This window comes from Parastagonospora nodorum (assembly GCF_000146915.1).
Source record: "Parastagonospora nodorum SN15 chromosome Unknown scaffold_15, whole genome shotgun sequence".
Classification (NCBI taxonomy): domain Eukaryota; kingdom Fungi; phylum Ascomycota; class Dothideomycetes; order Pleosporales; family Phaeosphaeriaceae; genus Parastagonospora; species Parastagonospora nodorum.
The window spans coordinates 744877-772548 of record NW_001884563.1 but is presented as its reverse complement, the minus strand read 5'-3'; the positions used below and the strand labels follow the sequence as shown (position 1 = coordinate 772548).

The 27672-nt window shown below is 52.5% G+C and overlaps 12 protein-coding genes across 12 annotated transcripts; 6 read left to right on the top strand and 6 right to left on the bottom strand.

Moving 5' to 3' along the window:
• Positions 1–138: 138 nt before the first annotated feature.
• On the bottom strand, positions 139–1857 carry SNOG_09793 (hypothetical protein; the record flags this gene model as incomplete). Its single annotated transcript, XM_001800028.1, has 1 exon — positions 139–1857. The coding sequence occupies one exon, from the start codon at positions 1855–1857 to the stop codon at positions 139–141; it is 1719 nt and encodes a 572-aa protein (XP_001800080.1).
• Positions 1858–3159: 1302 nt separating this feature from the next.
• On the bottom strand, positions 3160–5797 carry SNOG_09792 (hypothetical protein; the record flags this gene model as incomplete). Its single annotated transcript, XM_001800027.1, has 3 exons — positions 3160–3227; positions 3636–5388; positions 5621–5797. 3 exons carry the CDS (start codon positions 5795–5797, stop codon positions 3160–3162), a joined length of 1998 nt encoding a protein of 665 aa, XP_001800079.1.
• Positions 5798–6655: 858 nt separating this feature from the next.
• Positions 6656–7438, top strand: SNOG_09791 (hypothetical protein; the record flags this gene model as incomplete). Its single annotated transcript, XM_001800026.1, has 2 exons — positions 6656–6812; positions 6891–7438. The coding sequence occupies 2 exons, from the start codon at positions 6656–6658 to the stop codon at positions 7436–7438; spliced, it is 705 nt and encodes a 234-aa protein (XP_001800078.1).
• A 64-nt stretch (positions 7439–7502) lies between these two features.
• Positions 7503–8486, bottom strand: SNOG_09790 (hypothetical protein; the record flags this gene model as incomplete). The annotated part of the gene is made up of 4 exons (XM_001800025.1): positions 7503–7844; positions 7900–8058; positions 8151–8240; positions 8291–8486. 4 exons carry the CDS (start codon positions 8484–8486, stop codon positions 7570–7572), a joined length of 720 nt encoding a protein of 239 aa, XP_001800077.1. The 3' UTR covers positions 7503–7569.
• Positions 8487–8720: 234 nt separating this feature from the next.
• On the top strand, positions 8721–9475 carry SNOG_09789 (hypothetical protein; the record flags this gene model as incomplete). Its single annotated transcript, XM_001800024.1, has 2 exons — positions 8721–8826; positions 8850–9475. 2 exons carry the CDS (start codon positions 8721–8723, stop codon positions 9473–9475), a joined length of 732 nt encoding a protein of 243 aa, XP_001800076.1.
• A 593-nt stretch (positions 9476–10068) lies between these two features.
• On the top strand, positions 10069–12320 carry SNOG_09788 (hypothetical protein). The gene is made up of 7 exons (XM_001800023.1): positions 10069–10244; positions 10304–10409; positions 10463–10573; positions 10629–10889; positions 10940–11186; positions 11238–11551; positions 11602–12320. The coding sequence occupies exons 1-7, from the start codon at positions 10169–10171 to the stop codon at positions 12185–12187; spliced, it is 1701 nt and encodes a 566-aa protein (XP_001800075.1). The 5' UTR covers positions 10069–10168; the 3' UTR covers positions 12188–12320.
• A 613-nt stretch (positions 12321–12933) lies between these two features.
• On the top strand, positions 12934–15837 carry SNOG_09787 (hypothetical protein; the record flags this gene model as incomplete). The annotated part of the gene is made up of 3 exons (XM_001800022.1): positions 12934–13504; positions 13631–14781; positions 15010–15837. 3 exons carry the CDS (start codon positions 12934–12936, stop codon positions 15835–15837), a joined length of 2550 nt encoding a protein of 849 aa, XP_001800074.1.
• Positions 15838–15864: 27 nt separating this feature from the next.
• SNOG_09786 (hypothetical protein) lies at positions 15865–16518 on the bottom strand (the record flags this gene model as incomplete). The annotated part of the gene is made up of 1 exon (XM_001800021.1): positions 15865–16518. The coding sequence occupies one exon, from the start codon at positions 16516–16518 to the stop codon at positions 15865–15867; it is 654 nt and encodes a 217-aa protein (XP_001800073.1).
• A 902-nt stretch (positions 16519–17420) lies between these two features.
• SNOG_09785 (hypothetical protein) lies at positions 17421–21199 on the top strand (the record flags this gene model as incomplete). The annotated part of the gene is made up of 2 exons (XM_001800020.1): positions 17421–19806; positions 19860–21199. The coding sequence occupies 2 exons, from the start codon at positions 17421–17423 to the stop codon at positions 21197–21199; spliced, it is 3726 nt and encodes a 1241-aa protein (XP_001800072.1).
• Positions 21200–21596: 397 nt separating this feature from the next.
• On the bottom strand, positions 21597–22092 carry SNOG_09784 (hypothetical protein; the record flags this gene model as incomplete). The annotated part of the gene is made up of 2 exons (XM_001800019.1): positions 21597–21859; positions 21954–22092. 2 exons carry the CDS (start codon positions 22090–22092, stop codon positions 21597–21599), a joined length of 402 nt encoding a protein of 133 aa, XP_001800071.1.
• A 1838-nt stretch (positions 22093–23930) lies between these two features.
• SNOG_09783 (hypothetical protein) lies at positions 23931–24472 on the bottom strand (the record flags this gene model as incomplete). The annotated part of the gene is given in 3 exon segments (XM_001800018.1): positions 23931–24011; positions 24031–24266; positions 24355–24472. The coding sequence occupies 3 exon segments, from the start codon at positions 24470–24472 to the stop codon at positions 23931–23933; spliced, it is 435 nt and encodes a 144-aa protein (XP_001800070.1).
• Positions 24473–27363: 2891 nt separating this feature from the next.
• SNOG_09782 (hypothetical protein) lies at positions 27364–27670 on the top strand (the record flags this gene model as incomplete). Its single annotated transcript, XM_001800017.1, has 2 exons — positions 27364–27478; positions 27591–27670. The coding sequence occupies 2 exons, from the start codon at positions 27364–27366 to the stop codon at positions 27668–27670; spliced, it is 195 nt and encodes a 64-aa protein (XP_001800069.1).
• Positions 27671–27672: the final 2 nt, after the last annotated feature.

Here is a 27672-nt window from a genome sequence, read left to right as displayed (position 1 = left end):
CGGATGACTCGTATCTTCCCACCTACATCCGAAGTCGCTTAGGACTAAATCAGTATCACGGTATGGTACAATCCGCTTCCTAGTCAGCTGCTTCTTCACGGTCATGGCATAATATCTCGATTCTTTACGTCCAATTCTCTACCCCCTCCAAGGTCTTCCCGGCTTCCCACTCGCACTCCCACCCCCCCGTGGCCTCCAACTTTTTAACCAACCCGTCAACTTCTCCTCAAAAATCCTGCGACTCACCTCACCACCCGGCACTGTCAACCCCGTGGTCCTAAAATCATAGCAATGCTGCGCATTCTCAATCACATAGCCCCCGGCGCGGGACAAGCTGCGCCACGGATCGAACTCGCCGTTAGACCAATATGTGTTTGAGGGCCGAATCGACCACCCGCCGAAGATGCGATTCGTGCGCGCGACGTCTGGCCAGGAAGGGAAGATGTCGGGTGAAGCGGTGGGGAATTGGCGATGGCAGATGGAGCGCCAATGTGTTAGGGAGTTGTATTTAGAAACGAGTTGGCGGGGACCGAGATTTGCGGATTGGAAGAAGCCTGATATACCATTGATCAGTACATGAAGCCGGAATCGTAAGTCATATCTCATCATCGACTCACCCCACTGCGTACAAAACTGCCACGTCCAACTAATCATCTGCGGGTCCGTAAACTTCCTGTCCAAATCGCATTTGCCCTCCACATCATCGCGCCCACTACACTCCGTCTCAAGATACCGGTTCACATTCCCCACAAACCACGGATACGTCGCCCACCGCTCTACCACCCATTTGGCCCCCTTGATGCCGCTCCACCCCTGCGCGCCTGCGACCACGGGCTTCATACCATCCGCGTCCGTCTCGATCCAATCGCAAAACCGGCGGAATCCCAGTACACCCCCTTCAACCCCATAGCTCATCCACGCCGCCGTAATCGTCGTCAGCGCATCCGCAAACGTCGCGTGTGTATTCCGCTCTGCGCCTTTCCCCAGAAACATCACCTTCAACCCCTCCGCCGCTGTGGCATTCGCACTATCCAACACCCCATCGATCCACCGCACCGCCGCCCGCACATCCCGCGAGCAATTTCCAAACCCATATCGCTGCAAGCCTTGCCACATGGGCTCGTAGTAGTTACTCTGGTCGATGGTCGCTTGTACAGGCGCCGACGACGCCCACGCCGCCGCGATCGTGGACGGGTATTTGTTGCGCATAAACGCCGCGCGCATGCCCGGGTAACTCCCACCGACCATGACCCAAGGCGTCTTATCCGGCGTCAATGTATAATTAATCCCCCTATCCCTCAGACTGAATTGCTTAGCGAAGCGGTCGACGTCCGCGAGACTCTGCTCCGTGTTCAGAAACACAAAGTCCTCCGGGGGAGTGTTGACATCCACGGGCGTCGGCGACGAGTTTCCGTAAAACCTGTGTTCCCAGACAATTCCAATTCCATTGTACTTCTCGACGAGTTGCCGGAAGAAACTTGTGGGGTCTTGCAGGCGGTAGAGCGCGTTGGTGCTGGCGTCGGATTCGCCGACGTCGTAGAGGAATACGGGTGAGCCGGGCTTGTAGGCGCGGGACGAGACCCAGTAGCGGTTGTAGAACGTGCCGTGGTAGGAAGTGGCTTGGTTTTTGGAGGCGGCGAAGGCGTCGGTGGGGAGTTCGACGTATTCGGGTACGATTTGCTCTGGGGGCGGTTGGGTTGAGGCGGAATGGAGGCTGGCTGTGCTGACTTTCAAGGACAACTTCTTTGCCTCGATGAAGGACGGAATGTTGGTGGGTGGGGTATCAATAGGAGTGCCGTCGGGGTTGAGACCCATGTCCGCAAGAAGCGCGAAAGAGCGCGCGAATGCGTTGTTCATTGCGGCTGCGGTGTGCAAGAAAAGCACTAGGAGCGATACTGGCGGGCGCATCTTGAGACAACCTACTCCAGTACAAACCAGAAACCAAAGAGAAGAGAAATACCGGACTAGATGGGGAGCGAGGCGGATGTGTAGCAGCCTCAGCATACCGAACACTAGAACTAGACTACACTGCACAGGATCAAGAAGACGGCACAAGCCAACCATCAAGATACGATCAGCGTCACCCAAATCTATATAAAAAGCCCAGCAGTCAACACATCATCCCGGCAAATATCATCTCTCGCTCGGTGCCTTTGTCGCCTTCACTCGTACCAGTATATTGTTGCCGCAAACTGAAACGCACTTTCCCAATAACTCCCGCCACCAAGCTTTGCGTGCAGATTAAGATCTTGAGCTTGTTTCTGCCATGCATGCTGCCAAGCTAGTCTAGACCAGGGTGACATGTGCGTCTCGCTAGGTCTTAATATCGGCGGATACTTTGGGTAATCTGAACTGCCCGGGGATCTGGGCGATGTGAACATGTGGCATCGTTGGCGGAAAGAAACGAGGTCAGATATAGGCAAGGACATGCGTCTGAGAAGATCCGGGTCAGGTTATTTTTGGTTACGTCGCAATATCTGCTTCTGAAGACAACGGTTTGAGGATTCGATCTAGATCTCCAGACCAAGCTCTTATATTCGTGCTTGTGCGGGCTAATACCCTGCTTTCTCTATGCTCCGCTCCTCTTCATTACATTAACCAGCCGTGACTTAAAACATGATCGTACATTTCCTATTCCTTGTAACCTAGCTCCCCGTGTGAGCCGCTTCATTTCTATAAATTACCCCCACCAGCCTGCGGTCCCACACGTGAGCGTTTGCCCTGACTCCAAGTCGAATTTCAAGATTCCGCCGTCGTCCTAGTGGCATTCGATACGAACGCCATGCAAGTGGGGCAAAGCGGGGTCGCTTTCTGAGTGTTTCGGTCGCACCTAATGTCCAGATTCACTGATGGCCCATGTGGCCATGTCCGTTTGTAACGCTTGGATACGCCAAGTCAGGCCAGTGCACATGACTAGAAACCCCAGAGTTGTCTAGATGCGGTTGGCCATTGTGACCTGCATCTTGAGAGCCGCCGTCTCGACCACCAAGTGCCATCAGCGTTGTTGCTGTATTGAGATACTCGCCGGGCTGGCTCATGGGATGCGGCTGCATATAAGTCCGCGCCCATTGCCGCCAATCTTGCTGTGGGTAAGCAGTGGTCGCATATGTTGGCTGGCTACCGTTTGTGCTGTGTGCGTGTGTATTAGGATATCCGTAACTATCCCCAGATTGTGGTGTGCCGCTTGACGCCGCCGCCAATGCAGCCACATGGGTTGTCGTCATTCCCTGATCGTCATTGCTGTACGTCTGTTGATGGTCGAATGCATTGTTTGTCTGCTGAGGCACTGCAATTGGATTCCCAATGCTATAGGGATGTGCTGGGCCTACGGGCATCGAGCTGTAGGTGGGCGAAGATGATGTAAGAGCAGGATCGGTGTGTGCGGCTGTGGAGTATCCTTCTCGGTAGACACTAGCGTCATATACCGGTGTCGCGTTTGTTGAATGTTGGGGTGCTTGGAGCGCTACCCGCGCGAGTGATTCGGTCGCAGTCCGCTTCACGATGCCGTCGTTAATATTAACCAGTAATTGCTCGACGATCCCAACAACCGCAGCCTTCAGGTTATCTCCGGAATCTGATCTGTGTTAGCAAGGCTTGAAAGGCGTAGCAGACGGTAGGTATAGTAGTATACTTACTCAGAAAGTGGTCGCATTCGCCCAAGACATTGACCCAAACCTCCATGTCGCCCCTGAGCTTTTTCATGTCGTTGGGAGATAGCTGTTCTTTGCGCATAGCTGAGATGTGTAATGTGGTAAACATGGCTGCAATGTACACAACAGTATTGATCCACGGTATGTCCAGACTTTTGTTCACCATGAGCGTGTTACAATTCTGCACCATCTTCTGCGACGCATCGAGACACTTGTCTAGATTCGACTCCATGATGGCGGGATCCTGTGAGCGGCACACTGCTGGGTGATGCAAGTGCAATTGGTAGGCTTGGAACCAGTATTCCAAATACAAAGAAAAGATCTGATCGTCCGGAGACGCATGCGCGGGATCCCGTAGCTCGTAGGGCAATTCTTCCCTCCACTTCTGGATGCGAGCTTCGAGAAGCTTCAGTCTTTCGACGTATGTTGTTGATGAGGACCGCACAGAGTAGATTGTCTTGTACAGGTCGATATCATGGACCGTGTACTTTGCGATCTGGATGCCCACTTGGAACGAGCACTGGTGGAAGGGATCCAGATGCGCCTCCTCTTCTGGCAAACAATCCTTCATCGGTTCGGGAAATTCGACATCAATGTCCTCGTTACTGATAGGCATTGGCCTGCCCAGCTTACCGTTTAAATTGACCAGAATGGCAGTGAGTGCCCAGAAGATGCGCTTCCTCATTTCAATCTCAAGATTGGAGAGCTTTGCAGCACCGTCAGCCCAATTCTTGACTGAGCGGTGGAGGCCAAGTTCGAGCGCAAAGAGATAGGTGATGGAAGTCATGATCCAAGCGGGACCCGGTTTTGGAAAGTTGCGCAGGTGGTGACAGATCATGGTCAAGGCTTGGATGTCTTGCAGTTCGTGGTGTCCAAGTAGCAACTGTTTGTAGAAGCTCATGGCATAGGCGTAGTGCCGGTGCGACTCGTCGAGGAGGGCGCTTTGCGCGCTGTTTCTTGCTGCTATCTGGTACTGAATCGTGGCAAGCATCATGTGGATCATGACGATCTGGGGCGGGGTGGGCTTGAAATTTGGATCGTTTCCAAACTTCCAGACCAGCTCCATGAAGGCGGGCTTATGGACGAGCATGACGTACGGATTGAGCGAGCGCAAGTACCATGTGGCGTAGTCGTTGAGCGATTTGTACGGCGGCAGGGGAACTGGATCGACGTGGTCCTCTCCAAGGGCGAGTCTGGCCAGTGCCGAGTAGGACATGACAGAGGAATTGTATGCAGCTTCATCCTTTATGTAGTCGGTGATGTCGATATCGGTGCCAAAGATGGAGAGCGAGGTGCCCCTAATGTGGCTCAGTGGATGGTCTCCGGTACCTACACCCAGATAGTTGTCGCCGATCGAGCCACGCTTGAACGAGGGTAGCGGGCGGAACTCGGGCTTCTCTGGTGCGCCTGCAGGCATGTAGCCAGGTAGAGGCGATGCGCTGGCTCGTCGCTGGGGGTCTGGCCAGCTCTGGCTATCGTTTGCGCGCGTGGGAGTCCATTGTGGAGGTTGCAGGCCCGTGTACGCGGGAAGTGCGCGAGGCTCGATGTTGTTTTCCTTGAGCTGGTCCTGGAGGTCTGCGATTTGCCTGCGCAGGTACGCATTCTCAGACTCCATGGCCTCGGCGTGGCCGCGCACTGTGGCGCGTCCGGTGATGCGATCCGTGGTCTGACATGGGGTCCTGTTCTGCTCGCACGGCGTGCAGCCTTCCGGTCGGCCATCGCAGCGAATCTTGCGGATCTGTGGTGAAGGAGCGGGTCAGCTGATGTTGCATGCGACGCGCCGCGCGAACCAGTCGCGTCGAGGTGGCGGCAGGAGCAAACGACGCGCAGAGAGTTGGTGCGGCGAGGGAAGACACAACAGATGGATTGCGATGCTCTGTGTACACACAAAGACACAACCATCTCTCAAAGGGAAGGAAAGTCTCCATCTCTTATTTGGAAGCACTCCGGTCTCGCATTCGGGTACGTACCTTGCATCGGTCGCACGCCTGTCCGGTGCGCTTCGAGTCGGCCAGCTTCCGCTTCACCGACGTGGAGAAGTCGTTGTTCGCAACAGGCTGCGGCGGGCTCGTCGACACGCCGTGCTCGATGCGCTGGATCTTGTGGACGAGGGTCGGTTCGTCCTCAGAGGCCCGCTTGGGGGCCATTGTGGTTGCAACGGGCGGCGGTATCTTCCGCACACAAACGACCGCTGGCACGGTCGGGGCAGGCTGGTGGCTTGGATACGGGGCGCGCCTAACGCTGTCTGTGAACCTTGACACTCATGGCATGCACCCCAGAGAACGCGCGCAGGAAGGCTTCGTCGGGTCGTCGTAACACCACAGCGGCCGGTGTTGTTGTGCAATGGCAGAGGGACTCGTAGAAGTTTGGTAAGAAGCTATGGACTGATGCGCGATGTACGGCACGAGCTCGAGCAACGCACTGAAAGAGTGCTGGCGTTCGGCGAGATTCCACCTCAACTTCCGGCTCGCGCTTCATTGGCCGCCGCCCGTCTGCAAACCTTGGACGTCCAGACCGCTGTCATGGAGATTCATGGTCTCAGGAACGACAGCCTGACATGCTCGGCCAACCGCAACGATCGCCGCCTCGACTGCCACATGATTCGCCCTGCGCATCCGATCTTGCCAGCTCCGAGGCTCGTTTAGAACCATTGCAGACCCTTGGCACCCCGCTACGTTCCCAATCAGGCATCGCGATGAAGGCTTCTTACTCCAAACTGCGGAGACGACGCAAACGTTACTTCGGCCGTATGCGAACTGTGCGCCATCCTGCCACTCAAAGTCCCATAGCCGCACTGCTAAGCCACCGGCACACGTCCACGGCGCACCGCAGGGCTCAACCAGACCCGACGATACACGACCGCCGACGAGGGAAAAAGCAATCTGCAGGTCTAGGTCTCCCCAAAAAACGACAACAGCTCACCTCCAGCGTCTGTGCTCTGCACATCACCACACCACTTTCAACCACACCATCACGTCTAGCGCAGCCGATCTCCCTGCAGCGCCATGGCCCATGTGCGGACCTTCACCCTCCCGCATTATGAGGCTTATCCTGTCCATGTAGCCCTGTTCAAGGACGTCAAGAATCCAAGTTATCTAAAGAGTCAGTTGCTGGAAGCCAACCCGGCATTCGACTATGCCTTTCTGGACGCCGCCATGGTAGGTAATATTGCTACCCTGTGGCGCTTCTGGAGAAATTAGTGTTAATCTCATCTCTGTTGCGCCTTGCACAACAATGAAGCACGCCTTGGCATTGCCTGGTGGTCACATGCGGCGGCTAACGACCGACCCCAGATCCTGTCTCCAACCCACCTCCTATCCACAACCTTCATTACCATCCACGCACTCTGCACGCACCGCCAAAAGACTCGCACGCCTCACTCTGAGTTGGTTTTTCGTCTGTCGCCCAACAATAATATTGGCGAGTCGTACAAGAAATTTGGCATCAGCGACACCACGACCCACCTCATTGCTGTCAAGCTGCCACTAAAGTCTTCAGACGCTGAGGCCAAGGAGTGGCTCGTTGATGGTGAAATCACAAACGAAAGCGTAAGTCAGCATCTAGGAAGTGTAGTCGAGGGCACCAGTGTCGAAATTAGTGAAAAGGGTGAGGAACTGGGGCAGTGGTGCGATATCGACAAGATCAGAAAGGTATACAAGCTCGGTGATGGATCGGCTAAGAAGGGCAAGAAGGGGGCGGCTGTGAATGGCGATGGCGCAGAAAAAGAGGGCGAGAAGAAGCAGATGGAGGTGGTGATATTGGGGACGATCGCCCTGAAAGGCTCGTGAAAGACTAGCAAGGGGGAAACGATGGACCCAGAAATGCATCACCACGTAGATCGAAACACAAGATGAAATAACGTCTCCAATCCCACTATGCTACATGGCTTCTCGCCTTCAGAATCTAGATATCGACCATTCTATCGGGACAGGTACTCAGGCTTGAGGAAGTCAGCCATGTCCTTGGGCTTGGGGTAGAGGTTCTCGGCGTGGTGGTGGTCGTGTCCGTGCGCGTCGTCGGCAGGGCCAACGTAGTGCATCTTGTAGGTAGAACCACACTCCATGCAGCGAGACTGGGGCTCCTCGCGGGTGAGGGTGATCCAGAGAACGTTGTGGGAGTCAGCAGGGAAGCCGGTGCAGCCCACGTACTGCTCGTTACCAGCAGAGTTGACAACAATGGGGTCCTCTGGGGTGCCTACAATTCGTCAGCCATGGTCCTTCATATTTCTAGACTCTCTGCTGCTACATACCGAGACGGCTGGCGTCCAATGGCCTCATGTCGAAGATGTCAATGCCCTGCATCTTTCCGAGGATTTCGAGACGCTCAAGACCGGTGGCTTGCTCGGCATCGGTAGGAATGGTACCGGGCTGCGCACCAGGGGGAAGAAGGTCGGCCTCAGTCTTGATCTCTGTAGTTGTGCTTGTCAGCGAATGACGCTGTCGCGATAGCTGTGGCCGGCTGATGTTCGGCCGCAAAAATATCGAGGTTGGCGCAACATACCGTCAAGCTTCTTGTGGCCCTCGAGGATGCTGGGCGGGTTGCCGGACTGGCTGGCCGCCTTTTCCGCGGCAGACTTGTCGTTCACATCGCCTACAAGCATGTCAATGGTAGGTCGTACGATAGCTGCTGGAGCGACCTACGGCGGACGAAAGTGGTGGTGAAAGTGCGGCGGGCGATGGCGCGGGGGGCCACTCGTCGTGCGGCGGCGACGGCAGAGCGCTGCAGAAACATGGCGACAGCAATTGGGGTAGAGCGGAGAGGGGTGACGGAGTGGACGGGCTTGGTGGTGCGTTGACGTTCTGTCGAATGATACAGACGAGGTCGCGATCTTGGCATTTTGCTTAGGTAAGTGAGGAAGCCCCAATGCGACCCGCGGCTGCATCACCTTCACCGACGTTGGCTCGCAAATACATGCGCAGGTTGACTTGCAGCAATGCTGCCTAGGCTATTTCCTGGTTTTAAAAAAAGGTACTTTGAGAAGTTGTTTGCCTTGTAGTGCTTATCCTGGATCCACACAAGCTTCTTGATCTCTCTACTCATCCGCAGCACTAACTCCCCTACACGCACATCATGTCCTTCAAGCCAGCGCTCGTTGTTGTTGACATGCAGGAGGACTTCTGCCCGCCTGTGAGTTTCGCAAAACTTTGCCTGGCAGGCGCATTGGCTAACGAGAACAGCATGGATCTCTAGCAGTCACAGGCGGTCGCGATATCGTCGCAATCATCAACGAATTACTGTCCCTACCTTTCACGGTCAAGGTCGCAACCAAGGACTTCCACCCCCAAGACCACATCTCCTTTGCGTCGAACCACCCTGCGCCAAACAACAAGCCTTTCGTGTCGAAAGCTACAATCACAAACCCATACAATCCCGACGAGTCACAGGAGACACAACTATGGCCAGACCACTGCGTTCAGGGCACGAAAGGCGCAGAGCTGCTTCCAGAGCTGAACGTGAGCAAGATTGACCACATCATAGAGAAGGGCCAAGACAGGCGCGTTGAGATGTATTCTGCCTTTGCCGACCCCTTCAAGAACCCTCGCGTCACTGAAAGCGACCTGGCAAAGACTCTGCGAGATGCGCGTGTGACAGATGTCTTCGTTGTGGGGCTGGCAGCGGACTACTGTGTGAAGTGCACAGCAATCGACTCTGCAAACGAGGGCTTCAACACGTGGGTCATTGGCGAGGCCACCAAAGCTGTAGACCCATCTTCACTTGAGGCTGTGCATCAAGCGTACGAGAAGGTTGGTGTCTCGGTGATCGACAAGGATGCTGTGCAAGTCGAAAGGGTCAGGGAGCTGGCTGGAGTAGCACGCGGGGAATAAGTAAACACGGCGCACTTCGGAGCAGCCTTCCGGACAGTGTCAGCCTCGAGTCCACAGATTTGTATGGCTATCATGGATGAGCGTGTTTGATTTGCCGTCTGTTGATGGCGGTCCTATTATGATGTAGTTGTGCAGGTACGTTGTTGCGCAAGGACCCAATGCCGAGAGCTCCGCCTTGCTCACGCGGGGCAGCAACTGAAATGGTCCCGCCTTCTGCAAGATTCGCGCATTAGTCACATGGAGACGCAGGTATTTCAGATTCGATGTCTTTGGTAGCTTCTTAAAGTCCAGCTTTCGTTGTACCAGTGAAGTCGAGTGCCGTCCGCTGCAGTCAGCTTCTGCCTTACGTAGGCGGGGTACTAAATTTGTAAAGGCCCAGTCGTCATCGCTCGGCGCGGAACTCACATCGCGCATCGCCGGACAACCTGTTTACACCTGTCGTTCGTGCCCGTGCTGCCTGTCGCCAGCATTTCTTCTCAGCCTGGTAGCCGTCTTCAGTTTTGCTGACTACGGATCCACACGCTGAAGACTCACCATGCCACATATTCCTGGAGTTCGCCATGGGCGCAAGAACTCGCTGACAACAAGTGCGTCCCGCCCTGCTTCCGGTCGTACCGCTCCAGGTACACAGCCCGCCCGAAGCCGCAGTTACTGATCCGCTCTTGTCATTGTGTAGGCAGCCGAGGCTCTTCCATGGACGAGACGCGACACGGTGGTGACGAAGTCAACAGAGAGGACGAGACAGTCATGGACGAGGCCCAGGGCAGCAGTACGTTGCAACGCCCCAAAGCAGAGCAGCGTAGGCAGCCTGGCTAACATGTATCCAAGTGCTCTCACACATCATATCGCAGCTGCGACCCGGCGCAGACCTCAGTCGAGTGACATTGCCCACCTTCATTCTCGAGCCGCGGTCCATGCTCGAGCGTATAACAAAGTGTGTTGGCGCAGATACACGGCATAGAAATGACGGTGGCTAACGGGAGACAGTTTCATGGCACATCCTGAGACTATGCTGCCCCTCACCAAGATCGAGGATCCAGTGCAGCGATTTGTCGCCGTGACCAAGTTTTACCTCAGTGGCTGGCACATCAAACCTCCGTATGCCATCTCATACATTCGCACTACCCACAAGCGCCTGCTGATGATTACGTAGGGGTGTGAAGAAGCCGCTGAACCCAATCCTCGGAGAGATATTCACCGGATACTGGGAGTACCCAGACGGTACAAAAGGATACTATGTCTCAGAGCAGACGTCACATCATCCACCCAAGTCCAGCTACTTCTTCATGGCTCCAGAGCACCACATCCGCATCGATGGCTGTCTGAAACCCAGGAGTAAGTTCTTGGGCAATTCCGCTGCAAGTTTAATGGAGGGCATTGCTGTCTTGAGATTGCTCAACACAGGCGAGCGCTTGTAAGAAATCTTCGTTGTTCTCTGGGTGGTGGAAATGCTGAACTGTATAGTTTCGTCACACAACCGAACATGTACGCACGAGGCATCCTATTCGGCACAATGAAGTACGAACTGGGAGACCACGCATACATACGGTGTCCAGAAACCGGAATGTCGGCCGATCTCGAGTTCAAGACAAGGGGCTACTTCAGTGGCACCTACAACGCAATTGGCGGCTACATCAAAGATGCCAACGGCAAGAACCTCTATGAGTTTTCGGGGCTCTGGAACGAGGAGATGTACATCAAGGATCTGACTGTGAGTGCAGAAGTTTCAGCAAGTAAACATGAGGTCGCTAATAATGTCCAGACTGGAAAGAAAGAACTCCTTTTTGATGCATCACACGCAAAACACAGCCCGCCACTGGCTCGGCCTCTTGAGGAGCAAGATGAACGCGAATCCCAGAGGCTATGGCACGATGTCACTGAAGCTGTAAAGCGGAGAGACCAGGATGTAGCGACTGATGCAAAGGCAAAGGTTGAGGAAAGACAGCGGGAGGAAGCAGCGAAGCGTAACAGTGAGGGCATCGACTGGAGTCCACAGTTATTCCGCAGGGTGCAGGCTGGTCGTGGTGGGCCTGAAGAAGGCGAAGAGGATTTGGAGTGGATCATCAACGCCAAAGTGTGAGTCGCATCCTTGGCCGACCATGCCAGCATACACTAACATTGAACAGTGATGGCAAGACTCCCGACGAGTTGGTCAAACAAATACTGCAAATCCACGCAATACTTCCTGGACAGAAACCGGAGCGACAGTTCAATATCCCTATTCGATCGAGCACTCAGCATTCCAGCACCGAACCCACTGACCATCAATCAATCCCTCAACAGCCAACACCACAGCAGGCAACCCCTCAGGAAGCCACATCACCGCAACCTGCTGTGCAGCAGACCGCTTCACAGGACTCTGTACAGCCAACCTCTTTCCAGCCTGTACCGGTACCTGCTTCCCAGAATCCTCAAGAGGGTGTTGGTCAATCCATCAGCGCCGGAGGCGTGGCGCATCTCGAACCCACTCGATCAGTCGCGAAGAACACATTCCCAACCGACCCAACGAATCCATCCGTGGTACCCATGGGAAAGCCAAGATCACAACCAGATTTCATCTCGGACAGCACAAAGGCAAAGCTCGATGCAGAGCTACCGCCTAGCAAGTTGCTGAACTCGAACCCGGCAAAAGAGCCACACAGGGACGATATGCTGCGACGGAAAGACAGCGAGACACACGAGGACGATGAGTTTGTTGACGCGCAATCATAGGTTCATGTGCGTACAATTGCTCGTCTCTTCTTTTCTTGTCTTGGACTGCGTGGTTGCATGCATAAGATTGGCTTACATACCCGTATTTGAGATATCTTAATGTCAAAAGACTAGTTTGATTCGTGATAAATGCTGCTAGGAATGTGTCACCTCATGAGAACACCCCTCTCCAATTTTGAATTTTTTTGGCTACCTTGCGAGCTGCAGTAAGGATTTCGTTGTCGACGTACTGCAGGGCACGAAGTCTGGCCCGAACGCCAGACCTCGAGCCGGCCTAGCGCTTCCACATTTAGGCACGGATATAACGTCCTACATCCTATCCCGTAAGTTTTCTCCTAACTTGCGGTGAGGACTACTATTGTTTCCTTCTCACCAAGTCCAAAACGTCCAAGGCTGCCATCTCGCTTGCGCTCAATTCCCGCAGCACAGACCGTGTCTGCCTAAGCAGCACCTAGCTATGTGCTAGAACATAAAGGCCACCCACCACCAAACATCACATCATTTCGTCCAATACACATTTCTCACAATGGGCTTTGACTGCTACTGCGCCCTATGCTCCGGCCCGCTGGGCATTTACAGCATCAAACTCGGCTCCGCTAAGCTGAAGCATCTTGCGAAAAGGCGCAAGCGGGTGGAGAATAAGAGGAGGAGGCTCAGGGGTGAGGATGTGGTGCATGAGGATTCAAAGGAGTGGAAAGAGGCGGAGAAGAGGGAGTTTGGTGGGGATGAAGATTTGATAGAGGGGCATGGAGGTGGGGACGGCGTGGAAGAGGGCGGGAGGTGGAGGCAATGGAGAGAATGATGGGGAGGGGAATCTGGAAGAGGGGCACGAGGGTATGATGGAGTTGAGTTTCGGTAGTGGGGATGGAGGTGGAGATAATGGAGGGAATGACTGGGACGAGGGTGTCGGAGACATGGAAGGGACTGTGGGAGACGATGTGGAAGAGATGGAAGAGATCATCGAAGAGACATTGGAAGAGGGATCTCAAGACGGGGGATCTGATCAGGGAAGTGCTTCCGCAGATGAGAACGAGAACGACGACGATGACGATGACGAGGCCGACTTAGAAGACGATGAGAGCCTCGCCAGCGACGAGGACTTCTCTGACCACTGGTCCCAGGCATCCGAACTGCAACAACGCGGCTTCACCTTTCGTGATAGCACCGAAGACGAAACTAGCAGCATGTTCAGCTACTACGAAAAGCAGTCCTACGACCCAGGCAAGCTCAGCCGAGAGGACGTCCAGTGGTTAGATCGCAGCCGGGTCTTAGCGCTCAATAGAGAACTGGAAGGCCGGAAGAAGGCGTTCTTGAGTGGTAGAGGCCGGTATAATGATTATGTGAGATGGTCGCTTACTGGTCATGCGTTGATGGAAAGCTAACAGGGCTTTCCACAGTTTGACTTTAAAGTCCAATCTCTAGGGCCCGATCCAAGAGATACAGATGAGAGCACGCATTGCACATATCACGCCTACGAACCTGAGAAGGAAGTTCCCTCCTTCCCTGTTCATGAAGCATGTTTCAAAATCCTGACAGAATGCTTCGCCACAGAGAAGAGGCAGAAAGTCGACAAAGACGTCTTGTACGCAGTCATGCAGCAAAACATGGAGAGTATGGCCAGGAAATTGAGTCTTGACTATGGTACGATCGAGGGCGCAGATCAGTTCTGGGAGTGCATCGCTGGTGAGGAGTGGGTCGCTATGGATCCGGCGACGAAACCTGGGATCGAAGACGTTGTGAAGAGCATGCTGCCTGCTCAGCTATTTGACCGACCCGCTGCACAGTCGCGTAGTCTGGCGCACAAGGTGTGCGATGATCCTCTCGCGACACTCCCATATGACGTCCTACATGGGGTCTTTGCGCATCTTTCGCTCAAGGATACGCTCTCGCTTATGAAAGCTTCATGGCATGTTCTCGAATCCACTCGCGACGCGACGTTCTGGAGACTGATGATTCGGGTACACATCACGGATTTCTTTTGGGAACTCAAGGAGTTGTTCAAGACCACCACGTTCCCCGAAACGTTTGATTGGAAAGGCATGTTTCAATGGCTTGATCAAACCACTAGAGGCAGTTTCGCTATGGAAGGCCCGATGATGGCGATCGCTAATCGTCGCCGCATTTGGAATGTGTGCCAACAACTGGCACCACTATACTACGAGAAGCTAGAGGCTGAAGCATACATTGACCCTCCCGACGCTGATGCTGAAGCTATCATGATGAATGCAAAGGTCTATCACTCAGCTGTCACCATGTTTCCTATACCCGCGGAGACGAGACCGGCCACAACACAGTTCATTCGATCGTGGTCGGAAATCAGTTACCGGGCTTGCGACTTCGACACCTACTGGAGCGGAGAATACGGGCATCTGATCGGTATCAGCGTGGACTTTGGTTCTGAGAAGCGCGTCTTTGGTAGCACCGAAGGCGCGCCTGGTCAAAGTCTGCACATAGCCGCAGAGGATTGGATCAAAGAGATTATGGTCTCGTCTCGGCCAATACATGAGCGTGGAAAGTTTGATAGGGAGAATGGGGAGGATGTGGGTCCGAAGGATGCGCGTAGTGCTGGGCCGTCGATGATTCAGGGCATGGATGTGAGTTTTTACTTGACGTGGGCAGAACGAGTACAAAGTGGCTAGGTGCTGACGATACAGGTTTATCTGAGTTCTGGGGCACGCAAGAGTGTGCACCCAGGCAATAATGGTACTAATAATCGTTCGTTTGCCGTGCTACCTGGCATGCACATCATCGGTTTAACGGGCGAATTCTCACATGTGAGTTCTCTCTCTGCCCTTCTCCTATATTACTAACATGCGCCCCAGAACGGCGGTATAAGCAAACTCGGCCTCCTACAAGCCCCCGATCCAGCTCTCCCGCCTACACCAAGCTTTTTGTGCTACAGCCCATTCCAAACCTACCTCTGGACCGGCAGCGGCGAAAGCACTTGGCGCTCCATCACCGGCGGAGAGCCCGTCTGGTCTCACCCGCATTTCACCGTCTTCACATTTCCAGCTCCGACGTTTGCCATCGAACCAGCATTCCTTCATCCAGACGATCTACCGCACAGCGTTTTGCTCTTCGCTGCCCAAGATCCCTCAGGATACTCTCGCTTGCAGCGCATCTCCGCCATACAGATTCCCGATGAGCACAGCAATGAAAGCATCATAGGCTTGGCAGCTTTCCAACCTGATACAAGGTGGAATCCTCCCGGCGTTCCTCGCGCTAAGCACGGGCATAATTGGCACATTGGTAGCAAAGGACCTGTGTCAGCAATGATGGGCGAGAAGTGGTCAGAGGTCGAGACCTTTGAAGATTTGAAGCTGTGGGACAGTATTGAGCACTATGCAGAGGAGTATATGCGGCATTTTGATATCGATGGGGCCGGTGGGGAAGTTGTGGTAGAGGTGCATGTCACGAAGGATCGCAGGAGCTTGCGGCTTGTTACCAATCGGAGAAGAGAAGGGCAGTTCGGTGAGAAGAGTGAGGGGAAGGAGTGGGAAGACGGTAAGGTCGCGGGAGAAGGAGAGATGATCATCGGAGTGACGGCATGTTTCGGGAGACTGAGCGGTTGGAGTCCGACTGCGAAGATGTGGAGTCATTGGGGCATGACTGATTTGGGAGTCGTTCTAACCAAAACCGAAAGGAAGTGAAGTGCTACTCGCCACCCATGAATCATATCATAGATTTGCTTTCAAACTCCTCCTCTGATCCCATTCCCAATACTCGCCCGTAAACCTCGTCTTCTCCCACGCTTCGTAGATCTTCTTCTTCTCATCCGCGGTCTCGCTCTGGCACATCTTCTCCCACACTTCCAATTGCTCTTGGAACCCAGGGTTCGGGCAACACACGGGGCGGCCTTCGACTAGTTGGGCCAGCGCGGTTGATGCGTCTATATTATATTTCCACATCAGATACGCAACCACCAGCGTCGCGGATCTTGATTTGCCCATGGCGCAATGAACAAACACGCCACCACCAGTTCCCTCCTCTTCTTGCTTCCTTCCATCTGTCGTACCCTGTCTTTTCTGGTCCACCTCTTTCAAAGCTCGATCCATATACTTTACGCACTCCTCGAAATGCTGCAACAAGTTCTCGTTCGGATGATCATCGGCCCTGATGTGCAGATGCTCCAGCTGCAAGTCTGGAAAACGCTCTTTCAGCGCAGGATCGTAGTCTATAACGGAGAGAACGTGTGTTATACCGGCGGCGCGGATTAGGTCGGTTTGATAGAGAGCGTAGAGGCCGCCGATGAAGAGCTTTCCGCAGCGAGGGACTTGGTCCACCCAGCCCATACCTGTGTGTGAAGTACTGCCGTGGATGAGGTAGGACATGCGCAGAGATTGGTTTGTTTGTTTGCTGTTGTGTATGTGTTTCAGTTGGCAGAAGGACGTTGTGGAAGATGTTGCGAAGTGCCGAGGTCCAGCCTCGAGATCATTTGAAGCGGCACTACACTACCGATGCGACTGCGACAATCTATTTTCGACATTGAGACATCACTTTCTGCTTCACGTTTCAGGAAAGCAGATTCAGGTAGCATAACTCGTGATACATAGACTTCCCAGTGAAGGTATCGGGGAAGTCAGAAACCACGCTAGACAAATTAGCGCCAATGCCGTGTGAGGTCACAACTTCCGTCGTTTTTACCACGCGTCTTCATCAACAACCTGAAGAAAAAGCGACTGGTGCGGTTACCTAAGGGAATAAAGTCGTTCACATTCACCACGGCTTTCGAACAGATTAACACAGAAAACTGCTACGAGGATTACGGACGATCTTCCGTCACTGCCCAATCGGCTTTTCACATCGCCCTCCACAATGCGTTTACTGTCCTTGTTTTTCATGCATCAAAAGTGACACGTCTTTTCGGGATAAGATGTGCATACAACCGGGAGCAAGCAGCAGCATATGTAGCACAAGCTTTGTACCACAGCCATGCGCACCATGGGAAAGACCCTCAAGTGCCTTCACATTCTCTCAGATTCCTTTAAATGCTGTTAATATATGCCCAAGTTATTTCAAACTGTCGTGATCTTCGCTTGTCATCATGACGTGGATTGGCGGACGTACAGTCTGTACCGTTGTAGTGGAAGTGAAGGACGACAAGGTATAAACGGCTAGCTGCAGCTGGCGCGCGTTGGAGCAAACAACAAGAAGTTTGGAAAATAACAATTCTCCGGGATCTCCTCCTTCAACTCTTCCTTCGCTTGTTGGCGACTAAACTGCAACAGGCACCATGCCACTGAAACCTGTGCACATTGCGCAGCCGCCCTTCTTCTACGCGGCAGGAAACACACCGGCAGTATGCCTGACACAGAATCTCCCGCCTGAGAAGGATGCCGCTCTACTTCTCCTAGGTTGCGGGGATATCCGGAACCTCCTGTTTACCGTGTACAGTGGAACAGGCATCAGTAAGCACAGCGCCACATGGACTTATTACAGTTTGCTAACCTCCAACACAGATTCTAGAAAGTTAGACTTCACGTGTTGCGACCTGGAGGCGGAGATCATTGCTCGAAACGTTCTCGCTCTGAGCCTCATTCTCGACGACACAGAAGGCAACCATGTTTTGCAGCTATGGAACATCTACTACCACGTCTTCATCGACGCCGAATCCTTCGATCTCCTGCAGACTCAGGCTGAGAAGCTTCTGGGGTTCGCTACATCTGTGGAGACCTGGGAGAGCAGCCCTTACGGCAAACTTCTGCGCTTCTGCGACCGCATGACGTTCGACAATGTCATCAAGCTCTGGAAACTCAGTGCCATGAAGCCGTCCGACCAAACAAAATACAAGGAAGTGCAAGACATTGTAAAAGCCCAGTGGGGTGCGGCCAAGCGGATCCAGGAACGCAATACTGGCCAGGGCGGCTTCAAGCTAGACGGTCTACGTGCAGCCGCACCTTTGCTAAGGGAGGCAATCGCCGAGGCTTCCAACTCTTACAAGGCCTTTTGGCAAAGCGGCATTTGCTTCGAGAACAAGAAAGCAATCATGAGGTCTCCCATCGCTAATCCAACTTTTGCGTGTCTGCGCAGTGGCCTCACGCTTCACTACGGTACGAACCCCCTCTGGGGCTTTCACCTTAGCCTAGATCATGCAAGGCTGTCCGCAGATTCCCCGCTGTACCATGTCAGCGAAAAGACTTCACGTCTAGCAGTGCCAAACGAGCTACGGATAGTTCTTGCGCAATTCGAAGCGTGGTGTGCTTCCCTGCGAAGCTCGACATCCAAATGGACCATTCGTTATGTCCATTGTGATGCACTGGCATGCTGTCATGTCCTCCAACACCGTCTTTCCAACAGCAGACCACAAGCTAGCCACTGGTACAGATCAGGCTGGGAGCACATGGCCCTCGAATTGGACTCTGCGGATTACGATGAGCACGGAACAGGTCCCACCTCGTTTGATGTTATCGACACGTCCAATCTAATGGATCATCTGGGTAGTTTAAATGTGCTCTCAGCGGCCGCACCGCTGCTCGTTCCCGGACCCTCCTCGATAATTCGGACGGAGATGCTATTACCACGAGAAAAAGACGTGGGTGCATCCGCAAAGACACTGCTCAGCGGTGATCTGCCAACGATGGCGATCCTGCTTGGATTGAAACCTGTGCAATACTGGGCTAATTCTACAGCGACTTGGCATGTCAACGAGTCCATGCTGCAGAGCTTTTCTAGCGATAACAATATCATCCAGGCGCTATCTCGACATGTCGTGCTATGGAGGCGCGCTGACCTTAAAAAAGTTCATTACGATGCAGCTGAACTTGCTTCTGTTATCTACAAGGCCTATCTTGAGATGTTCTCCGACGAGAGCTGGGCGCGCAAGTTCGAAATACTCAGCATTACGGACGATGCTCAGAAGATCAAACAACTCCACTCATACGAGGTCTATTCGCGCGCAGGTCTCGCCGTGATACTAGGCTTCATCAAGCGGGTGAACGCGACAGATTGGCATCCTTTCATCGACAAACTGGTGGGACTCATTCTGGATGATCGCACACTCAACATGGGGCCTCATCATTTCCAATCCTTATTTGCACATCTCGAGATCTTTGGGCTATATCCCCTTGATCGTCACCCTGGGTATGAGAAGCACCTTGCTGCCGGTCCGTTTCGCAAGTGGCTAGATATGCCGACAGTCGTATGCGTTACTCTGGTGGTTCCGCACCATGCTGTCGCGATGTTTGACGATCTTCTGAAAGGTTACGGCACTCCACTATGTCACTTACAACTACAATCTTCAGTCGCACGCGCAGAGTCTATCTACCCCGACATTCAGCTTGGGTTTGGCACGTTGACTCTATCTGGAACACCGTATACCGCCGATTACACCGTCGCTATTCAGAATGACGACAAAGGATACAAAGGCAAATCTCCTCTGATCGTCTCAGCCATGGTTTCTACTGGGTCTCTGATTGATCAGGGCGACCCAGCATGTCGTGTCGTGTTTGGGCTGAAGAGTACGCCTGCGAGTCTGGCCATGTGTGGCGCGAAGCTGGGCATGATGTTGCATTTGCACAAATCGTCCGTCGGCCAGAACGATGTTTTCGTCACAAGATATCGTCCCAATATGACAGGGCATGCATCCATGCAGCATGCAGTAGTTTCTTCAAAGGTGACTGGTAAGCCAATCACATTCTACTCTTATCTCAAAGGGTATGCTAACCTTGTGTAGAGAACGATGTAGCTGTGGTCGTGCAGCCACGCCTCGGCACTGTCACGGCAAAGGCGACGGCCCTGCGCATTCGCTGTGGTATCAAGTCGCCCATCGGTCAAAACGCTCTGCAGAATGCAGCGAAAGTCGAGTGCAAGCTATTAAATCCCTTCACCATGGTCCTGAAGATCGGCGATACCTTCCACTATAAAATCGACCTACCTCTGCCAATCGATGCAACCCAAGGCCGAACTAGGGTTGCACGAACATCGTTATGGATAGAGTATGAAGCGCCTGTCACAACTCCGGAACTGCTCGCCCCTCGGCCAGACTCCATGTTCCTAGTTATGCGAGACGCTCAGTCACGTCCCGTCCTTGATCACATTCACTACGTCGTACCTGACTGCCTTCCCAAGCTATATGTTGGAAACTCGAACTCTCACGCGCAGTGGATGACGATGTGCACTTCCATCGCGGCTACCATGTCCGTCACTGAGGTGGCGATGCAAGAGAAGGCTTCGTCGTGCGACATCACCAATAAGCCTGGACGTCTGGGCGTCAAGGAATCAATCTACATGATGATCATGCACATCTTTGGACTTTTCGACAAAGAGCGCTCGTACATGTTCGGCCTGCACGGAGCTTCGGGCGAGATCGCCTTGGTGTTCGTGGACGCAGTGCGCATGGATGTGTCTAACCAGACCGTCTTTCTTGATGCAGCTATCATTCAACTACACGCAAAAACCGGCCCGGACATCGCTCGGTCTACTTCAAGCCTATACGGTCAAACCGTGATAGTTCTTACTGCTGACAAAAACGAAGTCCCGTTCTGGCTTCACCTTCTACCTACCTTTGCTGAGCGATGCCGTACATGGGAGCACAAGAGTTTTTGCGAATACAGGGTCGAGGGAGCACACATACCGCTTTCCACCCAGCTCAACGAGCAAATCATGTGCTCATGTGGCATGGGCATCTTCCCTAACGGCTATCTCAAGCATCTCAAACCGTTCCAAGCTCTCAAGAAACACGCTGTGCGAGCCGCTATCCCGGTAATCTATTCGTCGCCAATTAGTCCCGATACTGGTACATTACCTCCTTCGTTCACCAACACCATCAAGCCGAAGCCTACAGCGCCTCCCAGTACCTCGACGCCTGCTGCTACGAAGCCTCGCGTCGAGAATTTGGATGCAAAGAGAGCGTCATGCTTTCAATGCATGGGGAAGGAGGGCAAAGGAGGCGCGCCTCTGTTGAGCTGTAGTGGATGCAAGTTCGCGCGATACTGCTCGAAGGCGTGCCAGGTCAAGAACTGGAAGGAGGAGCACAAGCATTTGTGCGGGCAGCTGAAGAGTGGGAGTAGTTGATGGTGATGGCACAATTTGGCCTGGAGACTTTTGGGCTGGTTGAACGGTGTTCGTATCCTAGAAAGAGCAGCTGTTGGTCATGCTTGCTGCTGCGCGACGTAGTACGCTTAGACACTATGAAGTAATTGCTCAAAGAAAGATAGCCTAATCTCTACGTATGAATACCTCTACTACAATCTCGGCAATCTTTATCGATGTACAACAAGAGGTCTGTCATAGTGCACGCAAGATGTGATACTAAGCTCTTCATAAGGGTAATATTCAATCTGATTCGCATATGGCTCCGCACAACGGCGGGTACATGTTCCCAAAACCACCGATGAACCCTTTGGGCACTCCACTATCCCATGACATGTAAGGTGGCTCCGATGAGCAGGTTCATCTTAACGACCTCAGCCTATTTCTGGGCTGTTTTGACATGGAACTTCCACATGTGCTCCGCTAGCTTCTTACTGGTGCGGAAATGGACACCGCAGTCCCAGCAATTGTAGCCACTGCCCTCAACTGGAGTGTAGAACTCAAGATGGTCCTTGATGAAATGATCTTCCCAAGGTTTTCCGTATTTGAACATCTTCGTGGCACCCGGTGGACAGTGTGGGCAGCGAAACTCGGTGTACTGGTGACCTGCCTTGGGGACAGTAGCGTTGTTGGGTTCTCCTCCTGGCGGCGAGGTCGAGTGAGTTAGTTCTCCAAGGGCAGTCTCTAGTAATAAATTAAATCAGCGCCTCGGCTGTGGGTCACGAAGGATACGTACCGATGGCGAGGAGCCTTCCTTCAAACTTTTCCATATTGGCTGTCTGGTCATCGACCTTTCTGCCTAGGCTCTGGAGACCGTTGACGATCGCCGTAAAAGTTTTGAATGACCATAAGGGGTAGTTCTCGGCAGTGCTCATTTTTGGAGATGTCGTAGTGATGGCTAAAATGAAAAAGGCTGCTGTTTGTGTCGAGTAAGCTGGTATGACTTGTCTTGAAGGTTACAAGACAGAATCGCCGTGGATCTATGGTCTTGCAAGGTCATCTTTATGGGAGGCACAAAGCACAGCAGGCGATGCACAAACGTTCGACCGTGACCGATCCTGTGGCAGAAGTAAAGAAATTGTGACAATTTTCAACAATAGGGGACATTTCTTCGCAAACTATAGTCAGGCGCCGTAGTCCCTCAAGCTGGTACAATTATGTGTCCCGGTTATGTTTGAGTCGTAGAATTAGGGTTGCCTGTGCCAAATCTCGATACCATAGGTAGGTAGTTTGCGGCGCTATATCAGCACAGCCACCCCTTTGGAATCTATCTTATTCCACAAACAAAATCTGATGACCATTTCACCTTCAAGGCAGGTTAAGAGGGCGTCAGACCGGCTCCCAACATGCACTGGTCCGCGGTGACGCGCATCATTAGGCACCTGGGCATACTTGACCAGAGTGCGTAATTGTACGGTTGTGGCACATGCAACTGCCAGAATTTATTGAACCAAGGGACCTTCTTTAGACCTGTGGTTTTGTTGGCCCCTCAGGGACCTTGCAACTGAATGTTCAGAATTTCGACCCATGCGCTTGCTTAATCACCTGCGGGCAATTTGAGCAGGATCGCACATCTACATCGTATTGGATTACTTTCAAGGTCCATGACAAAATTTGCCCTACGCACCCCATATCGTTCGCCATCACGCCCACGGCGTGCAATAGGTAGCCACAAATCGTATTGTTCAGGCCGCAAATCCCACGAGCAAGGCAAGCATCAAGTGAACACTGCCTCCTTACTCAAGGACGACGACCTGACCATCATTGAGGTGACTCGTGACGCTTGAGCTTTGCGCACGAAATGTCGTGGAAAAGTGCAGCATTTTGGAAAATGTGACAAATTCCGACTGGTTTCGCGATTGTAGCTAAGGTATTTTGGATCGCGGGGCACAGATGAATACGAACATGGAGCATACAACCACCTTCTCATCGGTATTTAGATTCTTGCATCCACTTGGTTAGCGACGCGAGTGTGGAGCAGCGCCAGCTTGCGTGGGGGCAAGCACCGGGGTAGGCTCGCGTGTGCGTCCAGCGCTGACACTCCTGCGCCCAGATTTGGCAGTAACCACGAGCCTAAATGTGTGATAATGAAGGTGAATTTCTCAGAAATGAGCCCAGCACCAAGCTGGACCCATGGCAGGCCTGTGGCTAGGTCTGCAAGCTCCGTCCGATCACCTACCCGTTCCCCACGCAGGCAGCTAATGCATCTATGTTGGCCCGTGCTTGCGCTGGACTGAGCAACAACTTTGTCTTAGACAAATCATGAGCTGTCAAACTTAGTTCATGACGAGTGATCCTTCACTTACACGTTCCGCGCGAAAACACGCGTGCACAGAAGTTTCTGAACGCTAAGGTCACTCGATTCTGCGTCCTGAACACAAAACTAGTTTTCGGCGAAATTTTATCGAGTCCTTGATGTCACAAGTAGGAACACGGATAGGGAAGAGGCGGGATACAGGAACATGCATGCATAAGTTCACGTAAGCGGCTGAGCGTGGCGAGGTGCGCCAAGGCGTCATTTCCCCGCGGATGAGCTTGTTTCTTGACCAGAAGTGCAAGGCTGAAGACTCTGGTCCCAATGAAGTGACATTCTCTCAACCGGTCAATTTGAATATGTTTCATTATACGTACGATAGTGTTCTATTACGCATGTAGGTCTTCCACACGAGAGATCATGCCTAGCGTCTGAACATCTGAACTGCTGGCCCCAGATTTACCAGCACCCCGCTATCTCAACGCCCCACACTGCGATCGATTCCGTGACAGTATACAGCAAGCTTCGATTTGAGGCAAGCTGTGAGCTAAGTTCGCACCCTTGTCGCGTGAACATCCCACACGTGCTTCATGAATGCCTTCTTGTCGCGATGGTAGTCGTTACAGCAGCGGTATCCGATGAAATCATCGCCCTCAACTTGGTGGGTGTAGAAATAATGCATTTCCCATTTCGTGCCGTATTTGTACGTGATTGATGCATTCGGGTCATAGCCAGGACATCGGCGCTGCTGGTACGGACCACGATCTGCGCGTCGGTTGCTGGCTACCGCCGCCCCTGCAGGTGGCTGGACGGATCGGACCATGTGAGTCTCTACTGCTATGTCAGCTCCGCGCCGTCGTCGTTTTCCCTCAGCATCACGTACCTAGGGCCTGGATCCTTGCTGCGTGGTCGTTGACCGTGGGCTGGAGGGTACCGTACACGAAGTTCCACAATGTGACGACTTGCTGATACCAAGGTCGCGGCTCTATGATGGCGTCCATTGTTGGCGTTGTTATTGAATTGGCGATGTGCACAAGTGGTGAATGGTCGATGTCGTATCTGGAGAGATCAGTCAGTAGCTCATCACATGAGACAAAGACATGCTCACTAGGGAAGTTGTCTTCTAGCAGGCGTTAGGATGCTTCAAAATTGAATGAATGGCGCCTGTCTTATACACTTTTTGCATCCTGTTCATGATGAGTATGTGCGTCTTTTCACCCAGCTCGTGACCCAGATGTGGCAACCGCTAAGCAATTGTAAACATTGGAGTTTCATGCTATATAATTCTTGTGTTTGCTCAAGCCAGCTCATCAATTATATTGTCAAGGAACGGTGTTTCCTCGGCAGTATCAAAATCTGGGGTTTGCAGGGGTACGGAGTGCTTGAATGTGAACTGTGGCGCTAATAGTGGGCCATGCCAGCGGAATGACAGGGTTCGTTTCATTCATAAAATCGGCAAATTAAATTAAAAGTGCGTTTGACGGGATCGTGTGCGTCCTAAACATATAGGAGATGGGTGCTCTGGAGTCGAGTTCGGAGAATTCGCCAACGGGTAAGAAGCGTCTAAAGCGAAACGGTTGATCACCGGCAGACCACGACTGATTTGGTCCACTGCCGCCTCTATGTATTCAATTCTTCTTCCCTTTTAGGTTGAGTTTTGCTGGGGTGGTGCCTGGAATACGAAGACGACGAGCAGAGAATCAGCACAGGCAAGCCGTGAAGTCAGCCCCATAAAGATTAATGATCGGCTTCGAAAAATCTGCAAGAGCAGTGTTCACTGTCTCGCATTATTCATTTCCTGCATTATTCGCAATAGCGAAGTCGATTGCAGTGTCGAATCAAAAGACTGTCAATGGTGCGTCTATCAAAATAGAGAATGCAGGCACAAGTGTGGGGGATTTTCCATCATGAACATCATTGGGTCCAGTCGGTAGCTTAAGCAAGAGCAGAGCTGCTATCCTTGGAATCAATCAACCCGGATTCACTGTATGCCGCACGCCAGATTATATATTAAACGGAAGAGCTCAGCCGGTGGTGCATGGTATTTCCCGCGAATCACAGCATTACCGGGGTCCGAAGGCGAGATGTGATCGGATTCTCAATTGACGGTGGAACATTGGACCTGCGTCGACGTGGGATGGGTCCCGTGAACCAGGGTTCGCCTCGGATTGAACCTTCTCAATATAGACATGTTCTTTCGCCAGCTAGCTATCTTCGTCGCATCCCAAGTGTGTATACGAGTGTCTCCACTCAACTTCGATGTCATGTTTAAACGCTTGTGGTGACGTCCCGCACCCTACAGACGCAGTTTGAAGCAAATTCGGAATCTTTCGGAGCAAAGTTAAAGCTTCCGTGATATCCTACTCCTGTCATATCGCCGAGGTTAAGGCCTCCACGGGCGGGCTTCTTGCAAAGGAATGAACCAATCGCAGCATATCGCGTAGTCCTCCCTATGCAAATCCAGGTGCCTACCTGTCATGTGCTACATTTCCAACACCGGATGGAAATGTCGCACGCCGAAGGCGACACGGCCCCGAGCTCGAGCAAGCTCGAAGCGATGTCGGAAAACAGGTTCTTCACCCCTGATCAAGCGCGAGAACAGCCTGCAAACGATTAACTATGACGTGGGGCTATGCTTCACTACACGGCGCATTGCAACCACAACCAAGACATTGTGCATACAGATCTTGAGCTTAGTTTGACGTATCACTCCTTCAACGCGTTGCCGCCGCGGATCGGCGCCAGCCTGCAAATGGGTATTGCTACAGGGGAGGCGTAACTGATGGCCAGTTTGCTACTTACCATCCTTCACAGCAAGCACACTGCCTTCTCTACATCGTAGATCTGCACCTCACATCTGTCCAGGTGATCAGATCCAACAGGCCGACAAACCTCCCTTTACCTGCACAGGCTGCTAATTTCGGCTCTCGATGATAAACAATAATGCCGTCTCTTGTACACAGAGCGAGTCTTCGTAACAATAATACCACCAGCCCGTCTTCTGCGTAAACAACCACCCACCCATCTGCGATGCATTTGCAGCCTACAGGAATTCACCCATACACACAGGAATTCGCCTATATTCTCTTCTCGATAATACCACCTTCTCACAGTACCTTCTCTTACAGCTAGGCTTAGTCTTAGTGGCGGATTCCACATCTCAATTCCAACCCACATCATCCCAGTCGATCCGGTCCGAACAGTAACACAAATTAATCGCCTTCCATCTGCGCCGACTAAACACTACCCCTCTGCGATGCGTTTTGCACACGCATCTTCCCACTTGTAATCCTGCTGCTAATGCGTGCTCAGCACAACTAAACCGCAACACTTATCCACTCCAAGCAAAAATCCGCACATTAAATTCCAGCGCGCGTAAGGAAAAAAAAAAAAAAAAAAAAACCTCCCCACAAAGGAAAATAACCCCCGAAGCTCCGACGCTGACGGGACGCGAAGCCAGCATCTGACGTAAGACGGCTGATCGCCTGTTGGATTTCATCACGAAATCTTACGGTGAGAACTGACTTACCCGTTGTTGGATCCGCATTTCGATCCGAACCTTATCTTAAGAGATGAGATGAGATGAGATAAGATGAGATGAGAGGGTCTAGTAAGCCAGGGTCTATCTACAACAGGAAACGGCCCTTTTGGTAAGCAGACTACGGACTACACGTCTGCAGTGCGATTGTAGACAACAGGCGATTGTCCGTGTTCCACAATGAGACCGACTCGATCTCTTCCGAAAAGAAAAGTTATGGAACTCGGTAGTCAACGATACTTGCTTATTCCAGTCGAGCCAGCATGGACCAACAATTTAGGCGGCATTAAAAAAGGAAAATGACAAGGATCAAAGCGAGAGAAGGTGTATCAGAAATCTTGCATTGTCCATATCATGTCCACAGTCCCCGTTCCAAAACTCAGCAGCTATGCAAAGGAATGTCGACGAAACAACCATGCTCCTCGACTGATTGTCCATCATGCTATTAACCCCAGACTCAAAGAGATATGTAAGTGCTCAACAATATGCAAGAAATGAACCCTTTCCCCACTTCTGACTATGCACATCGGACTCCTCTTTTCCACAAAAAAAAAGACAAACACACGCATACCATCAGACAGGCAGGGAAAACACCGAGTGGGATATCCAAAGGACAGACAGACATGAAAGCATGAAACGCAAACGCAGGAAGCTAAAGTGACG